Here is a 25950-nt window from a genome sequence, read left to right as displayed (position 1 = left end):
GGGATTTATCTCCCAGGGCCAGGGATGGGGATTTATCTCCCAGGGCCAGGGATGGGGATTTATCTCCCAGTCCCAGGGCAGGGGATTTATCTCCCAGTCCCAGGGCAGGGGATTTATCTCCCAGGGCCAGGGATGGGGATTTATCTCCCAGTCCCAGGGCAGGGGATTTATCTCCCAGTCCCAGGGCAGGGGATTTATCTCCCAGGGCAGGGGATTTATCTCCCAGGGCAGGGGATTTATCTCCCACTCCCAGGGCAGGGGATTTATCTCCCAGGGCAGGGGATTTATCTCCCACTCCCAGGGCAGGGGATTTATCTCCCAGTCCCAGGGCAGGGGATTTATCTCCCAGTCCCAGGGCAGGGGATTTATCTCCCAGTCCCAGGGATTTATCTCCCAGTCCCAGGGATTTATCTCCCAGTCCCAGGGATTTATCTCCCAGTCCCAGGGATTTATCTCCCAGCGCCAGGGTAGAGGATTTATCTCCCAGGGCCAGGGTAGGGGACCGATCTCCCAGCGCCAGAGGGGGGGACTGATCTCCCAGCGCCAGGGCGGGGGACTGATCTCCCAGCGCCAGGGCGGGGGACTGATCTCCCAGCGCGCCAGGGCGGGGGACTGATCTCCCAGCGCGCCAGGGCGGGGGACTGATCTCCCAGCGCCAGGGCGGGGGACTGATCTCCCAGCGCCAGGGCGGGGGACTGATCTCCCAGCGCGCCAGGGCGGGGGACTGATCTCCCAGCGCGCCAGGGCGGGGGACTGATCTCCCAGCGCGCCAGGGCGGGGGACTGATCTCCCAGCGCCAGGGCGGGGGACTGATCTCCCAGCGCCAGGGCGGGGGACTGATCTCCCAGCGCCAGGGCGGGGGACTGATCTCCCAGCGCGCCAGGGCGGGGGACTGATCTCCCAGCGCCAGGGCGGGGGACTGATCTCCCAGCGCCAGGGCGGGGGACTGATCTCCCAGCGCCAGGGCGGGGGACTGATCTCCCAGCGCCAGGGCGGGGGACTGATCTCCCAGCGCCAGGGCGGGGGACTGATCTCCCAGCGCCAGGGCGGGGGACTGATCTCCCAGCGCCAGGGCGGGGGACTGATCTCCCAGCGCGCCAGGGCGGGGGACTGATCTCCCAGCGCGCCAGGGCGGGGGACTGATCTCCCAGCGCCAGGGCGGGGGACCGATCTCCCAGCGCCAGGGCGGGGGACCGATCTCCCAGCGCCAGGGCGGGGGACCGATCTCCCAGCGCCAGGGCGGGGGACCGATCTCCCAGCGCCAGGGCGGGGGACCGATCTCCCAGCGCCAGGGCGGGGGACCGATCTCCCAGCGCCAGGGCGGGGGACCGATCTCCCAGCGCCAGGGCGGGGGACCGATCTCCCAGCGCCAGGGCGGGGGACTGATCTCCCAGCGCCGGGGCGGGGGACTGATCTCCCAGCGCCAGGGCGGGGGACTGATCTCCCAGCGCCGGGGCGGGGGACTGATCTCCCAGCGCCGGGGCGGGGGACTGATCTCCCAGCGCCAGGGCGGGGGACTGATCTCCCAGCGCCAGGGCGGGGGACTGATCTCCCAGCGCCGGGGCGGGGGACCGATCTCCCAGCGCCAGGGCGGGGGACCGATCTCCCAGCGCCAGGGCGGGGGACCGATCTCCCAGCGCCAGGGCGGGGGACCGATCTCCCAGCGCCAGGGCGGGGGACTGATCTCCCAGCGCCGGGGCGGGGGACCGATCTCCCAGCGCCAGGGCGGGGGACTGATCTCCCAGCGCCAGGGCGGGGGACTGATCTCCCAGCGCCAGGGCGGGGGACTGATCTCCCAGCGCCAGGGCGGGGGACTGATCTCCCAGCGCCGGGGCGGGGGACTGATCTCCCAGCGCCAGGGCGGGGGATTGATCTCCAGTGTCAGGGGAGGGGACTGATCTCCAGTGTCAGGGGAGGGGACTGATCTCCAGTGTCAGGGGAGGGGACTGATCTCCCAGTGCCAGTGATGGGGATTGATCTCCCAGTGCCAGGGTGGGGGATTGATCGCCCAGTGCCAGGGTGGGGGATTGCTCTCCCAGTGCCAGGGTGGGGGATTGATCCCCCAGCGCCAGTGATGGGGATTGATCTCCCAGCGCCAGTGATGGGGATTGATCTCCCAGTGCCAGTGATGGAGATTGATCGCCCAGTGCCAGTGATGGAGATTGATCTCCCAGTGCCAGTGATGGAGATTGATCTCCCAGTGCCAGTGATGGAGATTGATCTCCCAGTGCCAGTGATGGAGATTGATCTCCCAGTGCCAGTGATGGAGATTGATCTCCCAGTGCCAGTGATGGAGATTGATCCCCCAGCGCCAGGGCAGGGGATTGATCTCCCAGTGATGGAGATTGATCTCCCAGTGCCAGTGATGGGGATTGATCTCCCAGCGCCAGGGTGGGGGATTGACCTCCCAGTGCCAGGGTGGGGGATTGACCTCCCAGTGCCAGGGTGGGGGATTGATCTCCCAGTGCCAGGGTGAAAGATTCATCTCCCAGTGCCAGGGTGGGTGATTCATCTCCCAGTGCCAGGGTGGGGGATTGATCTCCCAGTGCCAGGATGGGGGATTGATCTCCCAGTGCCAGGATGGGGGATTGATCTCCCAGTGCCAGGATGGGGGATTGATCTCCCAGTGCCAGGATGGGGGATTGATCTCCCAGTGCCAGGATGGGGGATTGATCTCCCAGCGCCAGGGCGGGGGATTGATCTCCCAGCGCCAGGGCGGGGGACTGATCTCCCAGCGCCAGGGCGGGGGACTGATCTCCCAGCGCCAGGGCGGGGGACAGATCTCCCAGCGCCAGGGCGGGGGACTGATCTCCCAGCGCCAGGGCGGGGGACAGATCTCCCAGCGCCAGAACGGGGGATTGATCTCCCAGCGCCAGGGCGGGGGATTGATCTCCCAGCGCCAGGGCGGGGGATTGATCTCCCAGTGCCAGGGCGGGGGATTGATCTCCCAGCGCCAGGGGAGGGGATTGATCTCCAGTGTCAGGGGAGGGGATTGATCTCCCAGTGCCAGGGGAGGGGATTGATCTCCCAGCGCCAGGGTGGGGGATTGATCTCCCAGTGCCAGTGATGGAGATTGATCTCCCAGTGCCAGGGCGGGGGATTGATCTCCCAGTGCCAGGGCGGGGGATTGATCTCCCAGCGCCAGGGTGGGGGATTGATCTCCCAGCACGCCAGGGTGGGGGGATTGCTCTCCCAGTGCCAGGGTGGGGGATTGCTCTCCCAGTGCCAGGGTGGGGGATTGATCGCCCAGTGCCAAGGTGGGGGATTGATCGCCCAGTGCCAGGGTGGGGGATTGCTCTCCAAGTGCCAGGGTGGGGGATTGTTCGCCCAGTGCCAGGGTGGGGGATTGATCTCCCAGTGCCAGTGATGGAGATTGATCTCCCAGCGCCAGGGCGGGGGATTGATCCCCCAGCGCCAGTTGATGGGGATTGATCTCCCAGCGCCAGTGATGGAGATTGATCTCCCAGTGCCAGTGATGGGGATTGATCTCCCAGTGCCAGTGATGGAGATTGATCTCCCAGTGCCAGTGATGGAGATTGATCTCCCAGTGCCAGTGATGGGGATTGATCTCCCAGTGCCAGTGATGGGGATTGATCTCCCAGTGCCAGTGATGGAGATTGATCTCCCAGTGCCAGTGATGGGGATTGATCTCCCAGTGCCAGTGATGGGGATTGATCTCCCAGTGCCAGTGATGGAGATTGATCTCCCAGTGCCAGTGATGGAGATTGATCTCCCAGTGCCAGTGATGGAGATTGATCTCCCAGTGCCAGTGATGGAGATTGATCTCCCAGTGCCAGTGATGGAGATTGATCTCCCAGTGCCAGTGATGGAGATTGATCTCCCAGCGCCAGGGCGGGGGATTGATCCCCCAGCGCCAGTGATGGGGATTGATCTCCCAGTGTCAGGGGAGGGGATTGATCTCCCAGTGTCAGGGGAGGGGATTGATCTCCCAGTGCAAGTGATGGGGATTGATGTCCCATTGGCAGTGATGGTGATTGATCTCCCAGCGCCAGGATGGGGGATTGATCTCCCAGTGCCAGGGTGGGGGATTGATCTCCCAGTGCCAGGGTGGGGGATTGACCTCCCAGTGCCAGGGTGGGGGATTGATCGCCCAGCGCCAGGGTGGGGGATTGATCTCCCAGTGCCAGGGTGGGGGATTGATCTCCCAGTGCCAGGGTGGGGGATTCATCTCCCAGTGCCAGGGTGGGGGATTGATCTCCCAGTGCCAGGATGGGGGATTGATCTCCCAGTGCCAGGGTGGGGGATTGATCTCCCAGTGCCAGGGTGGGGGATTGATCTCCCAGTGCCAGGGTGGGGGATTCATCTCCCAGTGCCAGGGTGGGGGATTGATCTCCCAGTGCCAGGATGGGGGATTGATCTCCCAGTGCCAGGATGGGGGATTGATCTCCCAGTGCCAGGATGGGGGATTGATCTCCCAGCGCCAGGGTGGGGGATTGATCTCCCAGCGCCAGGGTGGGGGATTGATCTCCCAGCGCCAGGGTGGGGGATTGATCTCCCAGCGCCAGGGTGGGGGATTGATCTCCCAGTGCCAGGGGAGCGGATTGATCTCCCAGCGCCAGGGGACGGGATTGATCTCCCAGTGCCAGGGTGGGGGATTGATCTCCCAGCGCCAGGGTGGGGGTTTGATCTCCCAGCGCCAGGGCGGGGGATTGCTCTCCCAGCGCCAGGGCGGGGGATTGCTCTCCCAGTGCCAGGGTGGGGGATTGATCGCCCAGTGCCAGGGTGGGGGATTGATCTCCCAGTGCCAGGGTGGGGGATTGATCTCCCAGCGCCAGGGCGGGTGATTGCTCTCCCAGCGCCAGGGCGGGTGATTGCTCTCCCAGTGTCAGGGTGGGGGATTGCTCTCCCAGTGCCAGGGTGGGGGATTGTTCGCCCAGTGCCAGGGTGGGGGATTGATCTCCCAGTGCCAGTGATGGAGATTGATCTCCCAGCGCCAGGGCGGGGGATTGATCCCCCAGCGCCAGTGATGGGGATTGATCTCTCAGCACCAGGGCGGGGGATTGATCTCCCAGCGCCAGTGATGGGGATTGATCTCCCAGTGTCAGGGGAGGGGATTGATCTCCCAGTGTCAGGGGAGGGGATTGATCTCCCAGCGCCAGGGCAGCGGATTGATCTCCCAGTGCCAGTGATGGAGATTGCTCTCCCAGCGCCAGGGTGGGGGATTCATCTCCCAGTGCCAGGGGAGGGGATTGATCTCCCAGTGCCAGTGATGGGGATTGATCTCCCAGCGCCAGGGCAGGGGATTGATCTCCCAGTGCCAGTGATGGAGATTGCTCTCCCAGCGCCAGGGTGGGGGATTCATCTCCCAGTGCCAGGGGAGGGGATTGATCTCCCAGTGCCAGTGATGGGGATTGATCTCCCAGTGCCAGGGGAGGGGATTGATCTCCCAGCGCCAGGGCAGGGGATTGATCTCCCAGTGATGGAGATTGATCTCCCAGCGCCAGGGCGGGGGATTGATCCCCCAGCGCCAAGGCGGGGGATTGATCTCCCAGGGTCAGGGGAGGGGATTGATCTCCCAGTGCCAGTGATGGGGATTGATCTCCCAGTGGCAGTGATGGGGATTGATCTCCCAGCGCCAGGGCGGAGGATTGATCTCCCAGTGCCAGTGATGGAGATTGATCTCCCAGTGCCAGGGGAGGGGATTGATCTCCCAGCGCCAGGGCGGGGGATTGATCCCCCAGCGCCAGTGATGGGGATTGATCTCCCAGTGTCAGGGGAGGGGATTGATCTCCCAGCGCCAGGGCAGGGGATTGATCTCCCAGTGATGGAGATTGATCTCCCAGCGCCAGGGCGGGGGATTGATCCCCCAGCGCCAAGGCGGGGGATTGATCTCCCAGGGTCAGGGGAGGGGATTGATCTCCCAGGGTCAGGGGAGGGGATTGATCTCCCAGTGCCAGTGATGGGGATTGATCTCCCAGTGGCAGTGATGGGGATTGATCTCCCAGCGCCAGGGCGGAGGATTGATCTCCCAGTGCCAGGGTTGGGGATTCATCTCCCAGCGCCAGGGTGGGGGATTGATCTCCCAGCGCCAGGGTGGGGGATTGATCTCCCAGCGCCAGGGTGGGGGATTGATCTCCCAGTGTCAGGGGAGGGGATTGATCTCCCAGTGCCAGTGATGGGGATTGATCTCCCAGCGCCAGGGCGGGGGATTGATCTCCCAGCGCCAGTGATGGAGACTGATCTCCCAGCGCCAGGGCGGGGGATTGATCTCCCAGCGCCAGGGCGGGGGATTGATCTCCCAGCGCCAGGGCGGGGGATTGATCTCCCAGCGCCAGGGCGGGGGATTGATCTCCCAGCGCCAGGGCGGGGGATTGATCTCCCAGCGCGCCAGGGCGGGGGATTGATCTCCCAGCGCGCCAGGGCGGGGGATTGATCTCCCAGCGCGCCAGGGCGGGGGATTGATCTCCCAGCGCGCCAGGGCGGGGGATTGATCTCCCAGCGCGCCAGGGCGGGGGATTGATCTCCCAGCGCCAGGGCGGGGGATTGATCTCCCAGCGCCAGGGCGGGGGATTGATCTCCCAGCGCCAGGGCGGGGGATTGATCTCCCAGCGCCAGGGCGGGGGATTGATCTCCCAGCGCCAGGGCGGGGGATTGATCTCCCAGCGCCAGGGCGGGGGATTGATCTCCCAGCGCCAGGGCGGGGGATTGATCTCCCAGCGCCAGGGCGGGGGATTGATCTCCCAGCGCCAGGGCGGGGGATTGATCTCCCAGCGCCGGGGGGGGGGGGATTGATCTCCCAGCGCCGGGGGGGGGGGATTGATCTCCCAGCGCCGGGGGGGGGGGGGGGGGGGGGGACTGATCTCCCAGCGCCGGGGGGGGGGGGGACTGATCTCCCAGCGCCGGGGGGGGGGGGGGGGGACTGATCTCCCAGCGCCGGGGGGGGGGGGGGACTGATCTCCCAGCGCCGGGGGGGGGGGGGGGGACTGATCTCCCAGCGCCGGGGCGGGGGACTGATCTCCCAGCGCCGGGGCGGGGGACTGATCTCCCAGCGCCGGGGCGGGGGACTGATCGCCCAGCGCCGGGGCGGGGGACTGATCGCCCAGCGCCGGGGCGGGGGACTGATCGCCCAGCGCCGGGGCGGGGGACTGATCGCCCAGCGCCGGGGCGGGGGACTGATCGCCCAGCGCCGGGGCGGGGGACTGATCTCCCAGCGCCGGGGCGGGGGACTGATCTCCCAGCGCCGGGGCGGGGGACTGATCTCCCAGCGCCGGGGCGGGGGACTGATCTCCCAGCGCCGGGGCGGGGGACTGATCTCCCAGCGCCGGGGCGGGGGACTGATCTCCCAGCGCCGGGGCGGGGGACTGATCTCCCAGCGCCGGGGCGGGGGACTGATCTCCCAGCGCCGGGGCGGGGGACTGATCTCCCAGCGCCGGGGCGGGGGACTGATCTCCCAGCGCCGGGGCGGGGGACTGATCTCCCAGCGCCGGGGCGGGGGACTGATCTCCCAGCGCCGGGGCGGGGGACTGATCTCCCAGCGCCGGGGCGGGGGACTGATCTCCCAGCGCCGGGGCGGGGGACTGATCTCCAAGCGCCGGGGCGGGGGACTGATCTCCCAGCGCCGGGGCGGGGGACTGATCTCCCAGCGCCGGGGCGGGGGACTGATCTCCCAGCGCCGGGGCGGGGGACTGATCTCCCAGCGCCGGGGCGGGGGACTGATCTCCCAGCGCCGGGGCGGGGGACTGATCTCCCAGCGCCGGGGCGGGGGACTGATCTCCCAGCGCCGGGGCGGGGGACTGATCTCCCAGCGCCGGGGCGGGGGACTGATCTCCCAGCGCCGGGGCGGGGGACTGATCTCCCAGCGCCGGGGCGGGGGACTGATCTCCCAGCGCCGGGGCGGGGGACTGATCTCCCAGCGCCGGGGCGGGGGACTGATCTCCCAGCGCCGGGGCGGGGGACTGATCTCCCAGCGCCGGGGCGGGGGACTGATCTCCCAGCGCCGGGGCGGGGGACTGATCTCCCAGCGCCGGGGCGGGGGACTGATCTCCCAGCGCCGGGGCGGGGGACTGATCTCCCAGCGCCGGGGCGGGGGACTGATCTCCCAGCGCCGGGGCGGGGGACTGATCTCCCAGCGCCGGGGCGGGGGACTGATCTCCCAGCGCCGGGGCGGGGGACTGATCTCCCAGCGCCGGGGCGGGGGACTGATCTCCCAGCGCCGGGGCGGGGGACTGATCTCCCAGCGCCGGGGCGGGGGACTGATCTCCCAGCGCCGGGGCGGGGGACTGATCTCCCAGCGCCAGGTGAGGGATTCATCTCCCAGTGCCAGGGTGGGGGATTCATCTCCCAGTGCCAGGGTGGGGGATTGATCTCCCAGTGCCAGGGTGGGGGATTGATCTCCCAGTGCCAGGGTGGGGGATTGATCTCCCAGTGCCAGGGTAGAGGATATATGGCTCAGAAACCCAACTGCCACGGAGACATTTTACGCAGAATTGTGACTCTCAAATCAGGCTACAGGTGGTTTGGTGTCAATGTTGTTGCCATTCAGAAAGTGCTTCCTTTCTGCAATCCCGAGATAAGGTGCCTTTTTTCTTCTTCAAACCCGTACCTGTTTCAGCTTCATGTAGAACGCTTCTGTGAAGGTTTTTCTGCTGAAGTACCAGAATCTCTCATTGGTTGGATACACACGGACCACCGTTTCCAACTGAAAGCGGACTGGCTCTACCACCTCAGTGATTACCAAGTCCACTGCTACAGTCATGTACACCCTCTTATCTGTGCGTGAAACAAAACCAAGCTGCATTAGTCAATCGGTATTGTCTTTACATAACATTTGTCAGGCTATTATTGCAGTTTCCACTCTTACTCAGCTGTAAGATCCGCATATACTTTGCTTTACCTGAATCAGTTACCTTTACATTCAAGATAGAGCCTGTTATCCGGGGTTCAACTCGGTCACAGCTGATATGTACCTTTTTTTAATTCATTCACGGGATGGGGCGTCGCTGGCAAGGCCAGCATTTATTGCCCATCCCTAATTGCCCTTGAGAAGGTGGTGGTGAGCTGCCTTCCTGATCCGCTGCAGTCCGTGTAATACCCTTGCCGAACAAAAATCTATTCATCTCAGTTTTGAAATTATCAATTGACCCCCAGCCTCAACAGCTTTTTGGGGAAAGTGTTCCAGATTTCCACTATCTTCTGATGAAGAAGTGCTTCCTGACATCACCCCTGAACGGCCTAGCTCTAATTTTAAGGTTATGCACCTTGTTCTGGACTGCCCACCACAGGAGAAAATAATTTCTCTATCTACCGTATCAAATCTTTAATCATATTAAATACCTGAATTAGATCACCCTTTAATCTTCGATAGTTGAGGGAATACAAACTTGGTCTATGCAGCCTGCCCTCATAATTTAGCCCTTTTAGCCCCAGTATCATTCTGATGAATCTACACTGCATCCCCTCCAAGGCCAATATATCCTTCCTGATGTGCGGTGCCCAGAACTGAACGCAGTACTCTAAATGGAGTCTAGCCAGAGCTTAAAAACTGCAACATTATTTCCACCTCTTTCTTTCCAACCCTTTGAGATAAAGACCAACATTGCATTAGCCCTTTTAATCATTCCTTGTACCTGTTCACCAGCCCCCAGTGATTTCTGTACCTGGAGTCACAAATCTAGCTGCTCCTCCACAAGCTATTGCCAGGCTATTATTACAGTTTGCAGCTCAATAAGCAGCAATTTTCGCATTTACCGTCCTGAATCAGTTACCTTTCCATTCAAGACAGAGATTGTCACCCGGGGGCCAACCAATGCCCCCGCTCCCGGCAACAAGCCACTGGAAAACGATTCAATTTACATTATGTTTTCGCCATCACAGTCTTTCTTCATCTCTGTTCTCCATCTGTCACCAGATTTGCCACACCTTCATTTGCCTCCTTCCTTGTTCACTGAGCACACCGCACCTCCACTAGGCCTCTTGCTCGCTCACCAACATTCACCCCACCCAAACACAGCCCCTTTCTTAATCACAGGACAAACTCCACCCAAACACAGCCCCTTTCTTAATCACAGGACAAACCTCACCCAAACACACTCCTTTCTTCATCACAGGACAAACCTCACCGAAACACAGTCCCTTTCTTCATCACAGGACAAACCTCATCCAAACACAGCCCCTTTCTTCATCACAGGACAAACCTCACCCAAACACAGCCCCTTTCTTCATCACAGGACAAACCTCACCCAAACACAGTCCTTTCTTCATCACAGGACAAACCTCACCCAAACACAGTCCCTTTCTTCATCACAATACAAGCCTCACCCAAACACAGTCCCTTTCTTCATCACCTGACAAACCTCACCCAAACACAGTCCCTTTCTTCATCACCTGACAAACCTCACCCAAACACAGTCCCTTTCTTCATCACAATACAAACCTCACCAATACACAGTCCCTTTCTTCATCACCTGACAAACCTCACCCAAACACAGTCCCTTTCTTCATCACAGGACAAACCTCATCCAAACACAGCCCCTTTCTTCATCACAGGACAAACCTCACCCAAACACAGCCCCTTTCTTCATCACAGGACAAACCTCACCCAAACACAGTCCTTTCTTCATCACAGGACAAACCTCACCCAAACACAGTCCCTTTCTTCATCACAATACAAGCCTCACCCAAACACAGTCCCTTTCTTCATCACCTGACAAACCTCACCCAAACACAGTCCCTTTCTTCATCACCTGACAAACCTCACCCAAACACAGTCCCTTTCTTCATCACCTGACAAACCTCACCCAAACACAGTCCCTTTCTTCATCACAATACAAACCTCACCCAAACACAGTCCCTTTCTTCATCACCTGACAAACCTCACCCAAACACAGTCCCTTTCTTCATCAGAAGACAAACCTCACCCAAACACAGTCCCTTTCTTCATCACCTGACAAACCTCACCCAAACACAGTCCCTTTCTTCATCACCTGACAAACCTCACCCAAACACAGTCTCTTTCTTCATCACAATACAAACCTCACCCAAACACAGTCTCTTTCTTCATCACAATACAAACCTCACCAATACACAGTCCCTTTCTTCATCACAATACAAACCTCACCCAAACACAGCCCCTTTCTTCATCACCTGACAAACCTCACCCAAACACAGTCCCTTTCTTCATCACCTGACAAACCTCACCCAAACACAGTCCCTTTCTTCATCACAATACAAACCTCACCCAAACACAGTCCCTTTCTTCATCACAATACAAACCTCACCAATACACAGTCCCTTTCTTCATCAGAAGACAAACCTCACCCAAACACAGTCCCTTTCTTCATCACCTGACAAACCTCACCCAAACACAGTCCCTTTCTTCATCACCTGACAAACCTCACCCAAACACAGTCCCTTTCTTCATCACAATACAAACCTCACCCAAACACAGTCCCTTTCTTCATCACAGGACAAACCTCACCCAAACACAGTCCCTTTCTTCATCACAGGACAAACCTCACCCAAACACAGTCCCTTTCTTCATCACAGGACAAACCTCACCCAAACACAGTCCCTTTCTTCATCACCTGACAAACCTCACCCAAACACAGTCCCTTTCTTCATCACCTGACAAACCTCACCCAAACACAGTCTCTTTCTTCATCACAATACAAACCTCACCCAAACACAGTCCCTTTCTTCATCACCTGACAAACCTCACCCAAACACAGTCCCTTTCTTCATCACAATACAAACCTCACCCAAACACAGTCCCTTTCTTCATCACAATACAAACCTCACCAATACACAGTCCCTTTCTTCATCAGAAGACAAACCTCACCCAAACACAGTCCCTTTCTTCATCACCTGACAAACCTCACCCAAACACAGTCCCTTTCTTCATCACCTGACAAACCTCACCCAAACACAGCCCCTTTCTTCGTTACAGGACAAACCTCACCAATACACAGTCTCTTTCTTCATCACAGGACAAACCTCACCCAAACACAGTCTCTTTCTTCATCACAGGACAAACCTCACCCAAACACAGTCTCTTTCTTCATCACAGGACAAACCTCACCCAAACACAGTCCCTTTCTTCATCAGAGGACAAACCTCACCCAAACACAGTCCCTTTCTTAATTACAGGGCAATGCTTACCCAAACGCAGTCCCTTTCCTCATCACAATACAAACCACACCCAAACACAGTCCCTTTCTTCATCACAGGACAATCCTCACCCAAACACAGTCCCTTTCTTCATCACAGGACAATCCTCACCCAAACACAGTCCCTTTCTTCATCACATTACAAACCTCACCCAAACACAGTCCATTTCTTCATTACATAGAAACATAGAAAATAGGAGTAGGCCATTCGGCCCCTCGAGCCTGCTCCGCCATTCGATGAGATCATGGCTGATCATCGAAACTCAGTACCCCGTGCCTGCCTTCTCCCCATATCCCTTGATACCTTTAGCTCTAAGAAATATATCTAACTCCTTCTTGAATATATTTAAAGACTTGGCCTCAACCGCCTTCTATGGTAGAGAATTCCACAGGTTCACCACTCTCTGGGTGAAGAGATTCTTCCTCATCTCTGTCCTAAATGGTTTACCCCTTATCCTTAGACTGTGACCCCTGGTTCTGGACTATCCGACCATCGGGAACATTCTACCTGCATCTAGTTTGTCCAGGTCTGTCAGAATTTTATAAGTTTCGATGAGATCCCCTCTCATTCTTCTAAACTCCAGCGAGTATAAGCCTAATCGATCCAATCTCTCCTCATACGTCATTCCTGCCATCCCAGGGATCAGCCTTGTGAATCTTCGCTGAACTCCTTCCATGGCAAGAACATCCTTCCTCAGATAAGGTGACCAAAACTGCACACAGTACTCAAGGTGTGGTCTCACCAAGGCCCTGTACAACTGCAGCAGGACATCCTTGCTCCTGTACTCAAACCCTTTTGCTATGAAGGCCAACATACCATTTGCCTTCTTAACCGCCTGCTGCACCTGCATGCTTACCTTCAGCGACTGGTGCACAAGGACACCCAGGTCTTGTTGCACTTCCCCTTCTCCCAATCTATTGCCATTCAGATAATAATCTGCCTTCCTGTTTTTGCCACCAAAGTGGATAACCTCGCATTTATCCACGTTATATTGCTTCTGCCCAATCACCCAGCCTGTCCAAATCATCCTGGAGTTTCTCGGTATCCTCCTCGCAGCACACACGCCCACCCAGCTTTGTGTCGTCTGCAAACTTGGAGATATTACATCTAGCTCCCTTATCTAGATCATTAATGTATATTGTGAATAGCTGGGGTCCAAGGACCGATCCCTGCGGTACCCCACTAGTCACTGCCTGCCACTCGGAAATAGACCCGTTAATTCCTACTCTCTGCTTTCTGTCCGCCAACCAGTTCTCTATCCAAATCAATACCTTGCCCCCAATCCCAAACCGGACAAAGAATGAGAGAAATAAGACACAGGGAGAGCGCGAGCACGTGAGAGAGCGCGTGCGAGAGAGGGGGCGCGAGCGAGAGAGGGGGCGCGAGCGAGAGAGGGGGCGCGAGCGAGAGAGGGGGCGCGAGCGAGAGAGGGGGCGCGAGCGAGAGAGGGGGCGCGAGCGAGAGAGGGGGCGCGAGCGAGAGAGAGGGCGCGAGCGACAGAGAGGGCGCGAGCGACAGAGAGGGCGCGAGCGACAGAGAGGGCGCGAGCGACAGAGAGGGCGCGAGCGACAGAGAGGGCGCGAGCGACAGAGAGGGCGCGAGCGACAGAGAGGGCGCGAGCGACAGAGAGGGCGCGAGCGACAGAGAGAGCGCGAGCGACAGAGAACTGACTGAAGGCTGCTGGAGTGTGTGGAGCGGATCACGAAGCGGGGAGCTGCACAACCGAGAGAAAGGGAACTCATCTACAGTGGCTGCAGTAGGGTTGGAATGCTCCTGGAGATTTGGTCAGTGACCTCCGAGCGCCCCGCCCAGCCAAACACTCTTACAATCATAGAAATTTACGGCACAGAAGGAGGCCATTCAGCCCATCGTCTCTGTGCCGGAATGTTCCCGAGCTCCGATATTTTCAGAACTAACAACAATTTGCATTTATATAGCGCCTTTAATGTAGCAAAAAGTCCTAAGGCGCTTCACAGGAGCGTTATCAAACAGAATTTGACACCAAGCCGCATAAACAGACATTAGGACAGGTGACCAAAAGCTTGGCTTTAAGGAGCCTCTTAAAAAGGAGAGCGCAAGGCGGGGGGGTTTAGGGAGGGAATTCAACAGCATAAGGCAAACAAACAATAAATGAATTTTTAAAAAATACACCCACAATTTTTTTAAAAAAAATTTCCACCCTGGAGTTGCTGGCAGCAATGTCCAGGAGAATAATCTTTAATTCCTGGAGACTCCAGGGCAGTCTCTCTCTCTGTTAGGCAGTCTATCAGAATCGAGGATGACTTGCTTCCACACTAAAAATGAGTTCTCAGATGCGGGACCTACAGTCTCTGTCACAGGTGGGGCAGACGGTGGTTGAGCAGTCTGTCGCTGTTGGGGTTGTCCATGAGGGTCCTGACGTTCCAGGTCCCGAACTTCATTTTAAAAGTAGGAAGTCACACAACACCAGGTTATAGTCCAACAGCTTTATTTGAAATCACAAGCTTTCGGAGCGCTGCTCCTTCGTCAGGTGAAGTGGAGAGAAGCATACAGGCACAGCATATATAGTCAGAGAAAACTGCCAGATGATTACAGGTAATCTTTCTAACTGCCCTTTATCACGCCTCGGCAGAGAGATAATCACAGCAATCAAAGGTGTGAATGGTGTCCAAACAGGTCAGTCAGGAAAACATTACATCAAAGAACAATGAAATGGGGTCACAAGGGGTCAAATGTTGCAGATGCTGGGGTCTGTATGAAAAACAGAAAAAAACAGAAAAACTTTGCTGGAAATCACAGCAGGTCCGGCCGCATCTGTGCAGAGAGAACAAACCAACGAAAGGGTGGAAGATGCCTGTGCATGAATTCTTTTAACGTGGGGTGGCCGTTGCACACCAGCTACCACACGGGCTTGACAGAGCAAGGTCTTGGTCCAATGGCAAGGGGGTCCAAGACGATTGGAGACCAGGCTCTGCTACATTGGCCGATATTAACCCTGCCCACCCAGTGGAAACCAGGTGGGAGAGCAGTTAAAATGGCTGTAGTGATATATAACCCCGCCGATCCTGCCTTTTTCCAGCGGGTTACAATTTTAACCTGCCCCTTTTGAGCAAGCAAGCAGGTCACCCATCAGGAAGAGAGTGGGGTCGTTCTTTAAATATGCTGATCGTCATCGAGGGCCGCCAACCCCGACAGTGGCTTAGGATACCAGACGGAGGTTAAATCTCACCAAAGCACTCGGTCAGTGCAGAAATGGAAGCTATGTAAGAAAACTGAAATAAAATGGAGGAGTCACCATGTGTAAGGGATAATGGATAAATAATGCAGAGGTTCAGGAATGTTCTAAACAGAGGGCTCATAGGTAACCTCGTCAAGACACGAGTGAGGTCACTACAGACGCCAGTTAGCAAACAATGGGTCAATTAGAGAAAATGGATGAACTAAGATGTAAACTAATCAAGGAGATGAGACAGGATGTGGAATAGGGTAAACTAATCATCAGGATGCAGGGACAGTAACAAATGTGTTACCAAAGAGATGGGACAGATTATAGGATAGTACAATACAAACCTTCCCCAAACACAGTCCCTTTCTTCATCACAGGACAAACCTCACCCAAACACAGTCCCTTTCTTCATCACAGGACAAACCTCACCCAAACACAGTCCCTTTCTACATTACAATACAAACCTCACCCAAACGCAGCCCCTTTCATCACAATACAAACCCCACCCAAACACAGTCCCTTTCTTCATCACAGGACAATCCTCACCTAAACACAGTCCCTTTCTTCATTACAATACAAACCTTCCCCAAACACAGTCCCTTTCTTCATCACAGGACAAACCTCACCCAAACACAGTCCCTTTCTTCATCACAGGACAAACCTCACCCAAACACAGTCCCTTTCTTCATCACAGGACAAACCTCACCCAAACACAGTCCCTTTCTTCATCACAGGACAATCCTCACCCAAACACAGTCCCTTTCTTCATCACAGGACAAACCTCACCCAAACACAGTCCCTTTCTTCATCACAGGACAAACCTCACCCAAACACAGTCCCTTTCTTCATCACAGGACAATCCTCACCCAAACACAGTCCCTTTCTTCATTACAATACAAACCTTCCACAAACACAGTCCCTTTCTTCATCACAGGACAAACCTCACCCAAACACAGCCCCTTTCTTCATCACAGGACAAACCTCACTCAAACACAGTCCCTTTCTTCAGCAGAATATAAACCTCACCCAAACACAGTCACCTTTCTTCATCACAATACAAACCTCACCCAAACACAGTCGCATTGTTCATCACAATACAAACCTCACCCAAACACAGTCCCTTTCTTCATCACAGGACAAACCTCACCCAAACACAGTCCCTTTCTTCATCAGAGGACAAACCTCACCCAAACACAGTCCCTTTCTTCATTACAGGACAATGCTTACCCAAACACAGTAGTCCCTTTCCTCATCACAATAGAAACCTCACCCAAACACAGTCCCTTTCTTCATTACAATACAAACCTTCCCCAAACACAGTCCCTTTCTTCATCACAATACACACCTCACCCAAGCCCCCTCCTCTGTCACTGGATGCACCTCCCCACTACTTGGATCCTTCCTCCATCAGTATACATATCTCACCGCCACCCGGCATTGGCAGAGTTTAAGTTTGAAGTGGACCTACCCCAGCACATCAGTATACCGTGTGCTGCCTTCTCAGTCTTCTTTTGTTGTTCTACTTCGTCTACTTTCTTTCTGTAGTTTCTGTTGGTTATATGTCACTTTTATATCTCATTGTCTTTGCCTCCTTTAAGGTACATTTTGTCATGTTGCCAGAAACTTTAGCATAAGCATGCCAAAAAAAAACACTTTTTTGGGGGGTAAAAACTAAGATCAGCAAGAGGCTTAAATTTCAGAACTGCTCTCTGGTATATGGGAACGAATTGGAAAAACTCAACTGACTCTGCAGGCCAGGGCTGAGCCCCCAACCAATGTGCCCTTGCATTAGAGGCAGCTTTCAGTTAAAATCATGATTAATTTTTAAACCTGGAGCCTGTTTCCAATCTACAATCCTCAGACCTAGTGGATACACAGGGGATCCTCTAATTTCTGTATTTCTTGCTAATTATTTTTGTTGCTGTACACAGTGTTTTTATTGCAATGTTTTTATCTTGATTTGCTGACAATGGCTTTTTGAAGTTAGGACAGTGGGCCCCCCTAGGACTGTGTCAATATTTGCAAGGGCTCCCCCACATATAAACATTCGAGTATGAACAAGACAGAATTAATTACTCCTCATGCAGTACCTTGACTGACAAACCAATGTAGCAAAGGCAGTGGATTACAACAAGCAGCTTTTTAAGCAGTGAAATACCTTTAGGGGTTTCTTCATTCAGCACCTGAAAGGCAGGACCATTAGGGTTCCACGTTCCTGTGATGATGTAAGACTTGCCATCAGCGCTCTTTCCCATGGACTCCTGTGTGAAATTAGATGGGGAAAAATTTTACATGAGCAGATAGTGAGAGGGTAAATACAGGAAACTTCGCGATATCCGGCACCGACGGGACCGAGCTGCTGCCGATCTATCAAAACTTCCGGATAGACCAGCGCTAATGTTGAAGGATACGGAGGTTTTCATCTCCGTATCTGACAACAAACACTGTTGCTTAGCAACAGCTTGTAAACACTCGGCCCGTACCTTGGAAGCGTCTCTGAAGTTGTTGCTAAGCTACAGGGACGCTTTCCAGAGCCTGACTGTTAAAAAAAAAAAAAATGCGAGAAGAAAAAAAACCTAACCAAAACGGCTGCTGATTTCTGCCGTTAGATCGAGGTTTCCGGACATACAACCTCCGGATAAACCAAAGTTTCCTGTACCAACCGCGTGAAGAGAAATACCCTGCCAAACACCTGAAAATATTCTCGATTGGAAGAGCATCACCCCTTCAAAGTTTTAGATAAACACACCAACAAATCAAACAGCCAGACGACAACCACCCGGGTTTCAAGAGGAAACCCTTATTAGGCTCCGGTTTGGCTCGGTGGCAGCACCCTCACCTCTGAGTCAGAAGGTCATGGATTTAAGGCCCCATTTCAGGTCTTCAGCATATAATCTCAGCTAACACTACAGCATGGTACTGAGGGAGTGCTACATTATCATGGGTGCCGTCTTTCAAATGAGACGTTAAACCAAGGCCCCGTTAACCCCCTCCGATGGATGTAAACGATCCAACGGTGCGGTAAGAAAGAAAGGAAGGGTGTTTTCCTGATGTCCTGGCCAGCATTCATTCCTCAACCGACAGCACCAAAAACAGATTAACTGGTCATTTATCTCATTGCTGTTTGTGGGATCTTGCTGTACACAAATTGGCTGTCGAGTTAAATTACAGAACAACAGTGACTGCACTTCAAAAGTAATTCATCGGCTGTGAAGTGCTTCAGGATGCCCTGAGGATGTCAAAGGTCTTAAATAAATGCAAGTTCTTTCTTTCTATTCCCAATATCCAAACTCTATTGCACCGACAGGTTTTCCATCCATCCACGGATTTGCAAAATTACACGACACAACAGTAAAAGCAATGATTTGACAAGCAGAATGGAAATCAATAAAGAACAGGTATTAGACTGTCATGTCTAACACAGGCAAGTACCCAACTAAGGAAAGAAAATAAAGGACTTGCATTTATATGTGCCTTCCACAGGACATCCCAAAACACTTTCAATTCAATTCAATTTTATTTGTCATATATGCAGCAGACGTGTGTACTGCACAATGAAATGTTGATTTTTACGAGTCCTCTCCTTTGCAGCCAATTAAATGTTTTTTTCTAAAGTGTAGTCAATGTAGCCAATTTGCACACAGTAAGATCCCACAAACAGTGTGATAATGTCCAGATAATGTGTTTTAGTGATGTTAGTTGAGTGACAAATATTGGCCAGCACACCGGGGAGAAATCTCCTGCTCTTCTTTGAAATAATGCCATGTGATCTTTTACGCCCACCTGAGAGCAGACGGGGCCTCGGCTTAACGTCTCATCTGAAAGACGGCACCTCCGACAGTGCAGCACTCCCTCAGTACTGAACTGGAGTGCCAGCCAGGGTTAGATTATGTGCTCAAATCCCTGGAGTGGAGCATGAACCCACAATCTTCTGACTCAGAGGCAAGACTGCTACCAACTGAGCCACAGCTGACACTTGTAATGTTAATATCACCAGATTTCACAAAGTATTGTGGAAATACCGAGTTCGTCCTGTCAGTGCGTAAGCCTTGCCCACCAGCTGCAGGTATTTTTCTTGACATTTCTTTGTACGTTTACCTGTTGATCACAACTTCAAATGTGAAAAGTTTGCTCACTCCACAAAACTCACCATGTCAAGCAAGTGCATGTCGCTGTTCCGCACGTTTCTCCCTGGGCTCAGGAGCATGCCAAAACACCTGGAAAATGCAAAATATTGCAAATGTCATACAACACTTCAAACACAGAAGGAAACTTGAGGCTTAAATGCTTCACGCTATTAAATTAGACCACAAAATCTGCATCTATGTCAAGATGGTGAAAAATGGCCCCTGACTTTGGATCATTAACAAAGTGTGAGGTTTCCTGAGCACTCCAGCAATTGGGCCACAACCACATCCCACTTTAATACCAGCCCATATTTTCATTCACAAGTTCAAGCTGTGGCCTACATTATCAGCAAAATATTGTGAAGCTGGCAAATCATAAACGTCTCTATTGTAATGCTTGCCAAACTGATTGCTGCAACTACCTTTGGCCAGGATGTCATCTAGTGGTGGAAATTAATAACAGAATAAAACAGAACCATCTTCTATTGAATGTACATTGGCCCATTTTCTGTGCGGGGGGGGACAATTTCTGTCCACAGAATATAAGGCTTACTTATGGGCAGTGGAATATTCTTCTCTGAGAACTGAACCCAGAGACAATAACTGCAATCTGTGAGAGACAACTTACATTTCATGTACAAGACATTCCACAGTGCTCTAAAAAGGAAACATACACTGAGATCACAAGGCCCGAGTCTGGCTCTTCATATTATGTTTTTTTGGGAGAAAGCTTATTCAATTAGTCGCTAATGGGCAGTCAAACATTCCCATTCAAGCATATTCTGAGGAAGGAACTAGAGTCTGATGACAGGAAGCTACTTGAACTCAGATGGATATAATTAAGTAAAATCTATATGTTACTGACAATTCACACATCAAGGTATGCAGGCAATCTCTTTACCAAGTATTGTGAGAAGCAATTTAGAGGTAGAGATACAGGTAGACTATCCTTTATCTGAAAACCTCGGGACCAGCCGTGTTTCGGTTTTCAGAAAATTTCGGATTTCGGAAGGTATTTTATAAGACTGGGAAATTTGTCGGGGGTGGGTCGGCGGGAGTCGGGGTCGTCGGCGGGGGTCGGGGTCGTGCGCACGACTTACGCTGACCCTCTGCTCAGCGTAAGTCGTGCGCCACTCTGGTCATGTCGTGCGCACGACTTACGCTGAACGAAAAAACCTTCGGTTTTTAGAGGGTTTCGGTTTTCGGAAGTTCGGATAAAAGGTAGTCTGCCTGTATTTACTACAGTAGTAACAATGCTGCATTACGTAAGTGCGTGTGTGCAAGCACGTACGTGTCACATTTACTTCCCAATTATACTTCAATTGTACAGAGCCTTGGTCAGACATCTGGAGTACTGCATTCAGTTCAGGGCACCACACCTCAGGAAGGATATAGTAACCTTCGAGGGGGTGCAGCACAGATTCACCAGAATGATACCAGGGCATAAGGGTTAAATTATGAGGACAGGTTGCGTAAACTTGACTTGTATTTCCCTGAGTATAGAAGATTAAGGGGTGATCTGAGCGAGGTTTTTAATATGATAAACGGGTTTGATAGGATAGATAGAGAGAAACTATTTCCTCTGGTGGGGGAATCAAGAACAACGGGTCATAATCTTCAAATTAGAGCCAGGCCATTCAGGAGGGAAACTTGTCTGCTTATTTCAAATACCAACAGCTGATAATGGTTGAGGTGATACATCAGGGGTAGATTTTCATTACTGGGTAGTAATCCGACTGGGTGGATCGAACTGCCTGATCTGCATCCCATTGAAATCATTGCAATGAAAGTCAGGCGGGTTATGTAAAGGGCGGGCAATCGGCTCTGCCAGATTCCTGGATCAGTGTTTAAACATAGAAAACATCATGAAATCAGCGCTGCCATGTCTGAAAGGACTGCAGTATCTAATCATAGGCAGTCAAATACAGAGTTTGCTGAAAATACAAGGGGTAGATAAAGCACCAGGCCCAGATGAAATGTATCCAAGACTGTTAAGAGAAGCAAGGGAGGAAATAGTGGAGGCTCTGACCATCATTTTCCAATCCTCTCTGGCTACAGGTGTGGTGCCGGGGGACTGCTTACGTTGTACAAAAAGGAAGAAAGGGATATACCGATTACTTACAGGCCAGTCAGCCTAACCTCAGTGGTGGGCAAATTATTGGAAAAAAATTCTGAGACACAGTAGTAATTATCATTTAGAAAGACACGGATTAATCAAGGACAGTCAGCATGGATTTGTTAAGGGAAGGTCGTGTCTAACTAACTTGACAATTTTTTGAGGTGGTAACAAGGTGGGTTGATAAGGGTAGCGCATTTGATTTAGTCTACATGGATTTTAGCAAGGCTTTTGACAAGGTCCCACATGGCAGATTGGTCAGAAAAGTAAAAGCCCATGGGATCCAAGGGAAAGTGGCAAGTTGGATCCAAAATTGGCTCAGTGGCAGGAAGGAAAGATTAATGTTCGACAGGTGTTTTTGTGACTGGAAAGGCTGTTTCCAGTGGGGTTCCGCAGGGCTCAGTGTGAAGTCCCTTGCTTTTTGTGGTATATATATATCAATGATTTAACTTCAATATAGGGGGCATGATTGAGAAGTTTGCAGATGATACAAAAATTGGCAGTGTGGTTGATGGTGAGGAAGAAAGGTTTAGAATGTAGGAAGATATCAATGGGCTGGTCAGGTGGGCAGAAAAGTGGCAAATGGAATTCAATCTGGAGAAGTGTGAGGTAATGCATTTGGGGCGGGCCAACAAGGCATGGGAATACACAATAAATGGTAGGATACTGAGAAGTGTAGAGGAACAGAGGGACCTTGGAGTGCATGTCTACAGATCCCTGAAGGTAGTAGGACAGGTAGATAAGATGGTTAAGAAGGCATACGTGATACTTTCCTTTATTAGCCGAGGCATAGAATACAAGAGCAGGGAGGTTATGCTTGAACTGTATAAAACACTAGTTAGGCCACAGCTAGAGTACTGTGTCCAGTTCTGGTCACCACATTACAGGAAAAATGTGAGTACAGAGGATATTTACGAGGATTTTGCCAGGACTGAAGAATTTTAGCTATGAGGAAAGATTGGATAGGCTGGGGTTGTTTTCTTTGGAACCGAGGAGGCTGAGGGAAGACTTGATTGAGATGTATAAAATTATGAGGGGCCTAGATAGAGTGGATAGGGAGGATCTATTTCCCCTAGCAGAGAGGTCAATAACCAGGGGGCATAGATTTAAAGTAATTGGTAGGATTAGAGGGGAATTGAGGAGAATGTTTTTCACCCAGAGGGTGGTAGGGGTCTGGAACTCACTGCTTGAAAGGGTGGTAGAGGCAGAAACCCTCATCACATTTAAAAAGTACTTGGATATGCACTTGAAATGCCGTAACCTGCGAGGCTACGGACCAAGAGCTGGAAAGTGGGATTAGGCTGGATAGCTCTTTCTTGGCCGGCACAGACACAATGGGCCGAATGGCCTCATTCTGTGCAGTAAATTTCTATGATTCCATAGAAATTCTCCATTTTTAGTCCATGTTCAGATGACTACATAGGGTTCTCTGGGTCTTGCATCCTTCCCACACAGTTCATACCAAGTAACATTTATATTAGTATAAAAGTAGTACTGGAGAAATTAATGGGACTGAAAGCCAATAAATCTCCTGGACCTGATGGCCAAGTGAGTGGGCAAGAACATGCCAAATGGAATATAATGTGGAGAAATGTGAAGTTATCCACTTTGGTAGGAAAAATAGAAAAGCAGAGTATTTTCTAAATGGTGAGAGATTGGGAAATGTTGGTGTTCAGAGGGATCTGGGTGTCCTTGTACATGAATCACTGAAAGTTAACATGTAGGTACAGCAAGCAATTAGGAAAGCAAATGGTATGTTAACCTTTATTACAAGAGGATTTGAATACAAGAGTAAAGACAACTTACTGCAATTATATAGGGCCCTGGTTTGACCATACCTGGAGTATTGTGTACAGTTTTGGTCTCCTTACCTAAGGAAGGATATACTTGCCATAGAGGGAGTGCAACGAAGGTTCACCAGACTGATTACTGGGATGGGGGGATTGTCCTATGAGGACAGATTGAGTAGACTCGGCCTATATTCTCTAGAGTTTAGAAGAATGAGAGGTGATCTCACTGAAACATACAAAATTCTTACAGGGATTGACAGGGTAGATGCAGGGAAGACTTTCCCCCTGGCTGGGGAGTCTAAAACCAGGGGTCACAGTCTCAGAATAAGGGGTCGGCAATTTAAGACTGAGATGAGGAGAAATTTCTTCACTCAGAGGGTGGTGAATCTTTGGAATTCTCTACCACAGAGGACTGTGGAGGCTCAGTCATTGAGTGTATTCAAGACAGAGATCGATAGATTTTTGAATATTATGGGAATCAAGGGATATGGGGATAGTTCAGGAAAATGGAGATGAGGTAGGAGATCAGCCATGATCTTATTGAATGGTAGAGCAGACTCGAAGGGCCAAATGGCCTACTTCTGCTCCTATTTCTTATGTTATGTTCTTATTCCTCTAGCCAATCCTTTTTGTGACCTAATGTTTCATGCCCACGGCTGATTTTCCTGGTCTATCTTCTCATAGTCTGGCAATATTGCAGTGCTCTTTAGTGCATGAGGCAAAGGAAAGTGTGACTTACACCAAAGGAAATGCAGAAACTTGGCACAAAGCACTACTCTAACCTGAAGCTAAACCAGGGAATGGTAGTCTTACCAAGGGTTGTCATACCTGGACTCTCTGAGCAGAGGTGGCAGTGACCAAAATAATCCCACCATGCCAAAATCTTTATGCCCCAAAATGGTGTGGCTCAAGAGATGGAGACATAGATTTACATAGTAATTGGTTCAATGCCAAAGGAAGAGCTGAGGCCTTACAACAGGTATTGAGCACCAGACCCCTTTCAGAATCCTTATCAGACAGAAAAATGAAAAACCCAAATCACTCAATACATGAACCTTAATGTCCTCTTTTACTAGGTTACACAAGGAACTACAGCACGCATTACCCTGTAACAACTTAACCCGCAATTGGCTTGAAAATAAGAAACTACCTGATAACGTAACACATTGGAAGCATCCAATCAAGAACTCAAAAATAAAAATGTACTATGGAGCTAAAATGGAAGCCCTTTACTGCTGAGTTATAAGCAGACCATAGTTGGATCGATAGTGTAACCCAGTCTGAAGGATTATCCTTCTGTCCACTGCAACTTGTCTCTCACACTTTCTCTCCACTGCAATGTCACACACTCTCCTTCTCTCCACCGCAACCTGTCACACTCTCCTTCTCTCCACCGCAATCTGTCACACTCTCCTTCTCTCCACCGCAACCTGTCACACTCTCCTTCTCTCCACCGCAACCTGTCACACTCTCTCCTTCTCTCCACCGCAACCTGTCACACTCTCTCCTTCTCTCCACCGCAACCTGTCTCACACACTCCTTCTCTCCACTGCAACCTGTCACACTCTCCTTCTCTCCACCGCAACCTGTCACACACTCTCCTCTCCACCGCAACCTGTCACACTCTCTCCTTCTCTCCACCGCAACCTGTCACACTCTCTCCTTCTCTCCACCGCAACCTGTCACACTCTCTCCTTCTCTCCACCGCAACCTGTCACACTCTCTCCTTCTCTCCACCGCAACCTGTCACACTCTCTCCTTCTCTCCACCGCAACCTGTCACACTCTCTCCTCTCCACCGCAACCTGTCACACTCTCTCCTTCTCTCCACCGCAACCTGTCACACTCTCTCCTTCTCTCCACCGCAACCTGTCACACTCTCTCCTTCTCTCCACCGCAACCTGTCACACTCTCCTTCTCTCCACTGCAACCTGTCACACTCTCTCCTTCTCTCCACCGCAACCTGTCATCTCTCTCCTTCTCTCCACCGCAACCTGTCACACTCTCCACCACAACCTGTCACACTCTCCACCACAACCTGTCACACTCTCCACCACAACCTGTCACACTCTCCTTCCCTCCACCACAATCTGTCACACTCTCTCCTCCTCTCTTACCTCAAGCTGTCACACACTCTCCTCTTCCACCTCATGTTGCCGCATTCTCTCCTACTCTTCCACTGCAATCTAGCGCACTCTCTCCTCTGTTACCTCAATCTGGCACACTCTTTCTCTTCCACCTAATCTGGCGCACTCTCTCCTTCTCTTCCACCTCATGTTGACATACTCTCTCCTACAAAAAGTGCCAGCAGTGGCTCAGTTGGTAGCACACTCACCTCTGAGTCAAAAGGTTGTGGGTTCAAGTCCCACTCCAGAGACTTCAACCCACAACTGTCCAGGAGTGCTGCCCTGTTGGAGGTGCTGTTTTACCAATGACATAGGTAGAAAGAGGGATGAGGTCCTGCAGGCAGATTTTAGGGAGCTAGGAAAGAGATTAATAAGCAGGACCTCAAAAGGTAGCAATCTCCAGATTACTCCCGGTGCCACGCACTATTGAGCACAGAAATAGGAGGATAGAGTAGGTGAAT

The 25950-nt window shown here is 52.7% G+C and overlaps 1 protein-coding gene across 3 annotated transcripts in view; it reads right to left on the bottom strand.

Annotated features, from left to right (window-relative positions):
- The window catches only part of LOC147121699 (rab GTPase-activating protein 1-like), a 307168-nt gene that overhangs the window by 139280 nt on the left and 141938 nt on the right, over nt 1-25950 (bottom strand). For all 3 annotated transcript variants that reach the window (XM_085982145.1, XM_085982144.1, XM_085982146.1), the window contains 3 exons: nt 19482-19548; nt 17490-17592; nt 8564-8730 (listed from right to left, as the gene is read on the bottom strand). In XM_085982145.1, the coding sequence (XP_085838271.1) occupies nt 8564-8730; nt 17490-17592; nt 19482-19548 (337 nt within the window). The remainder of the gene's footprint in view (nt 1-8563; nt 8731-17489; nt 17593-19481; nt 19549-25950) is intronic.

The sequence above is a fragment of the Somniosus microcephalus genome, chromosome 3 (assembly GCF_052327205.1).
Source record: "Somniosus microcephalus isolate GS21.2 chromosome 3, FLI_Smic_1.0, whole genome shotgun sequence".
NCBI classification, from domain to species: domain Eukaryota; kingdom Metazoa; phylum Chordata; class Chondrichthyes; order Squaliformes; family Somniosidae; genus Somniosus; species Somniosus microcephalus.
Note: the sequence above shows the minus strand (reverse complement) of the source record. Positions and strands in the feature narration are given on the sequence as shown.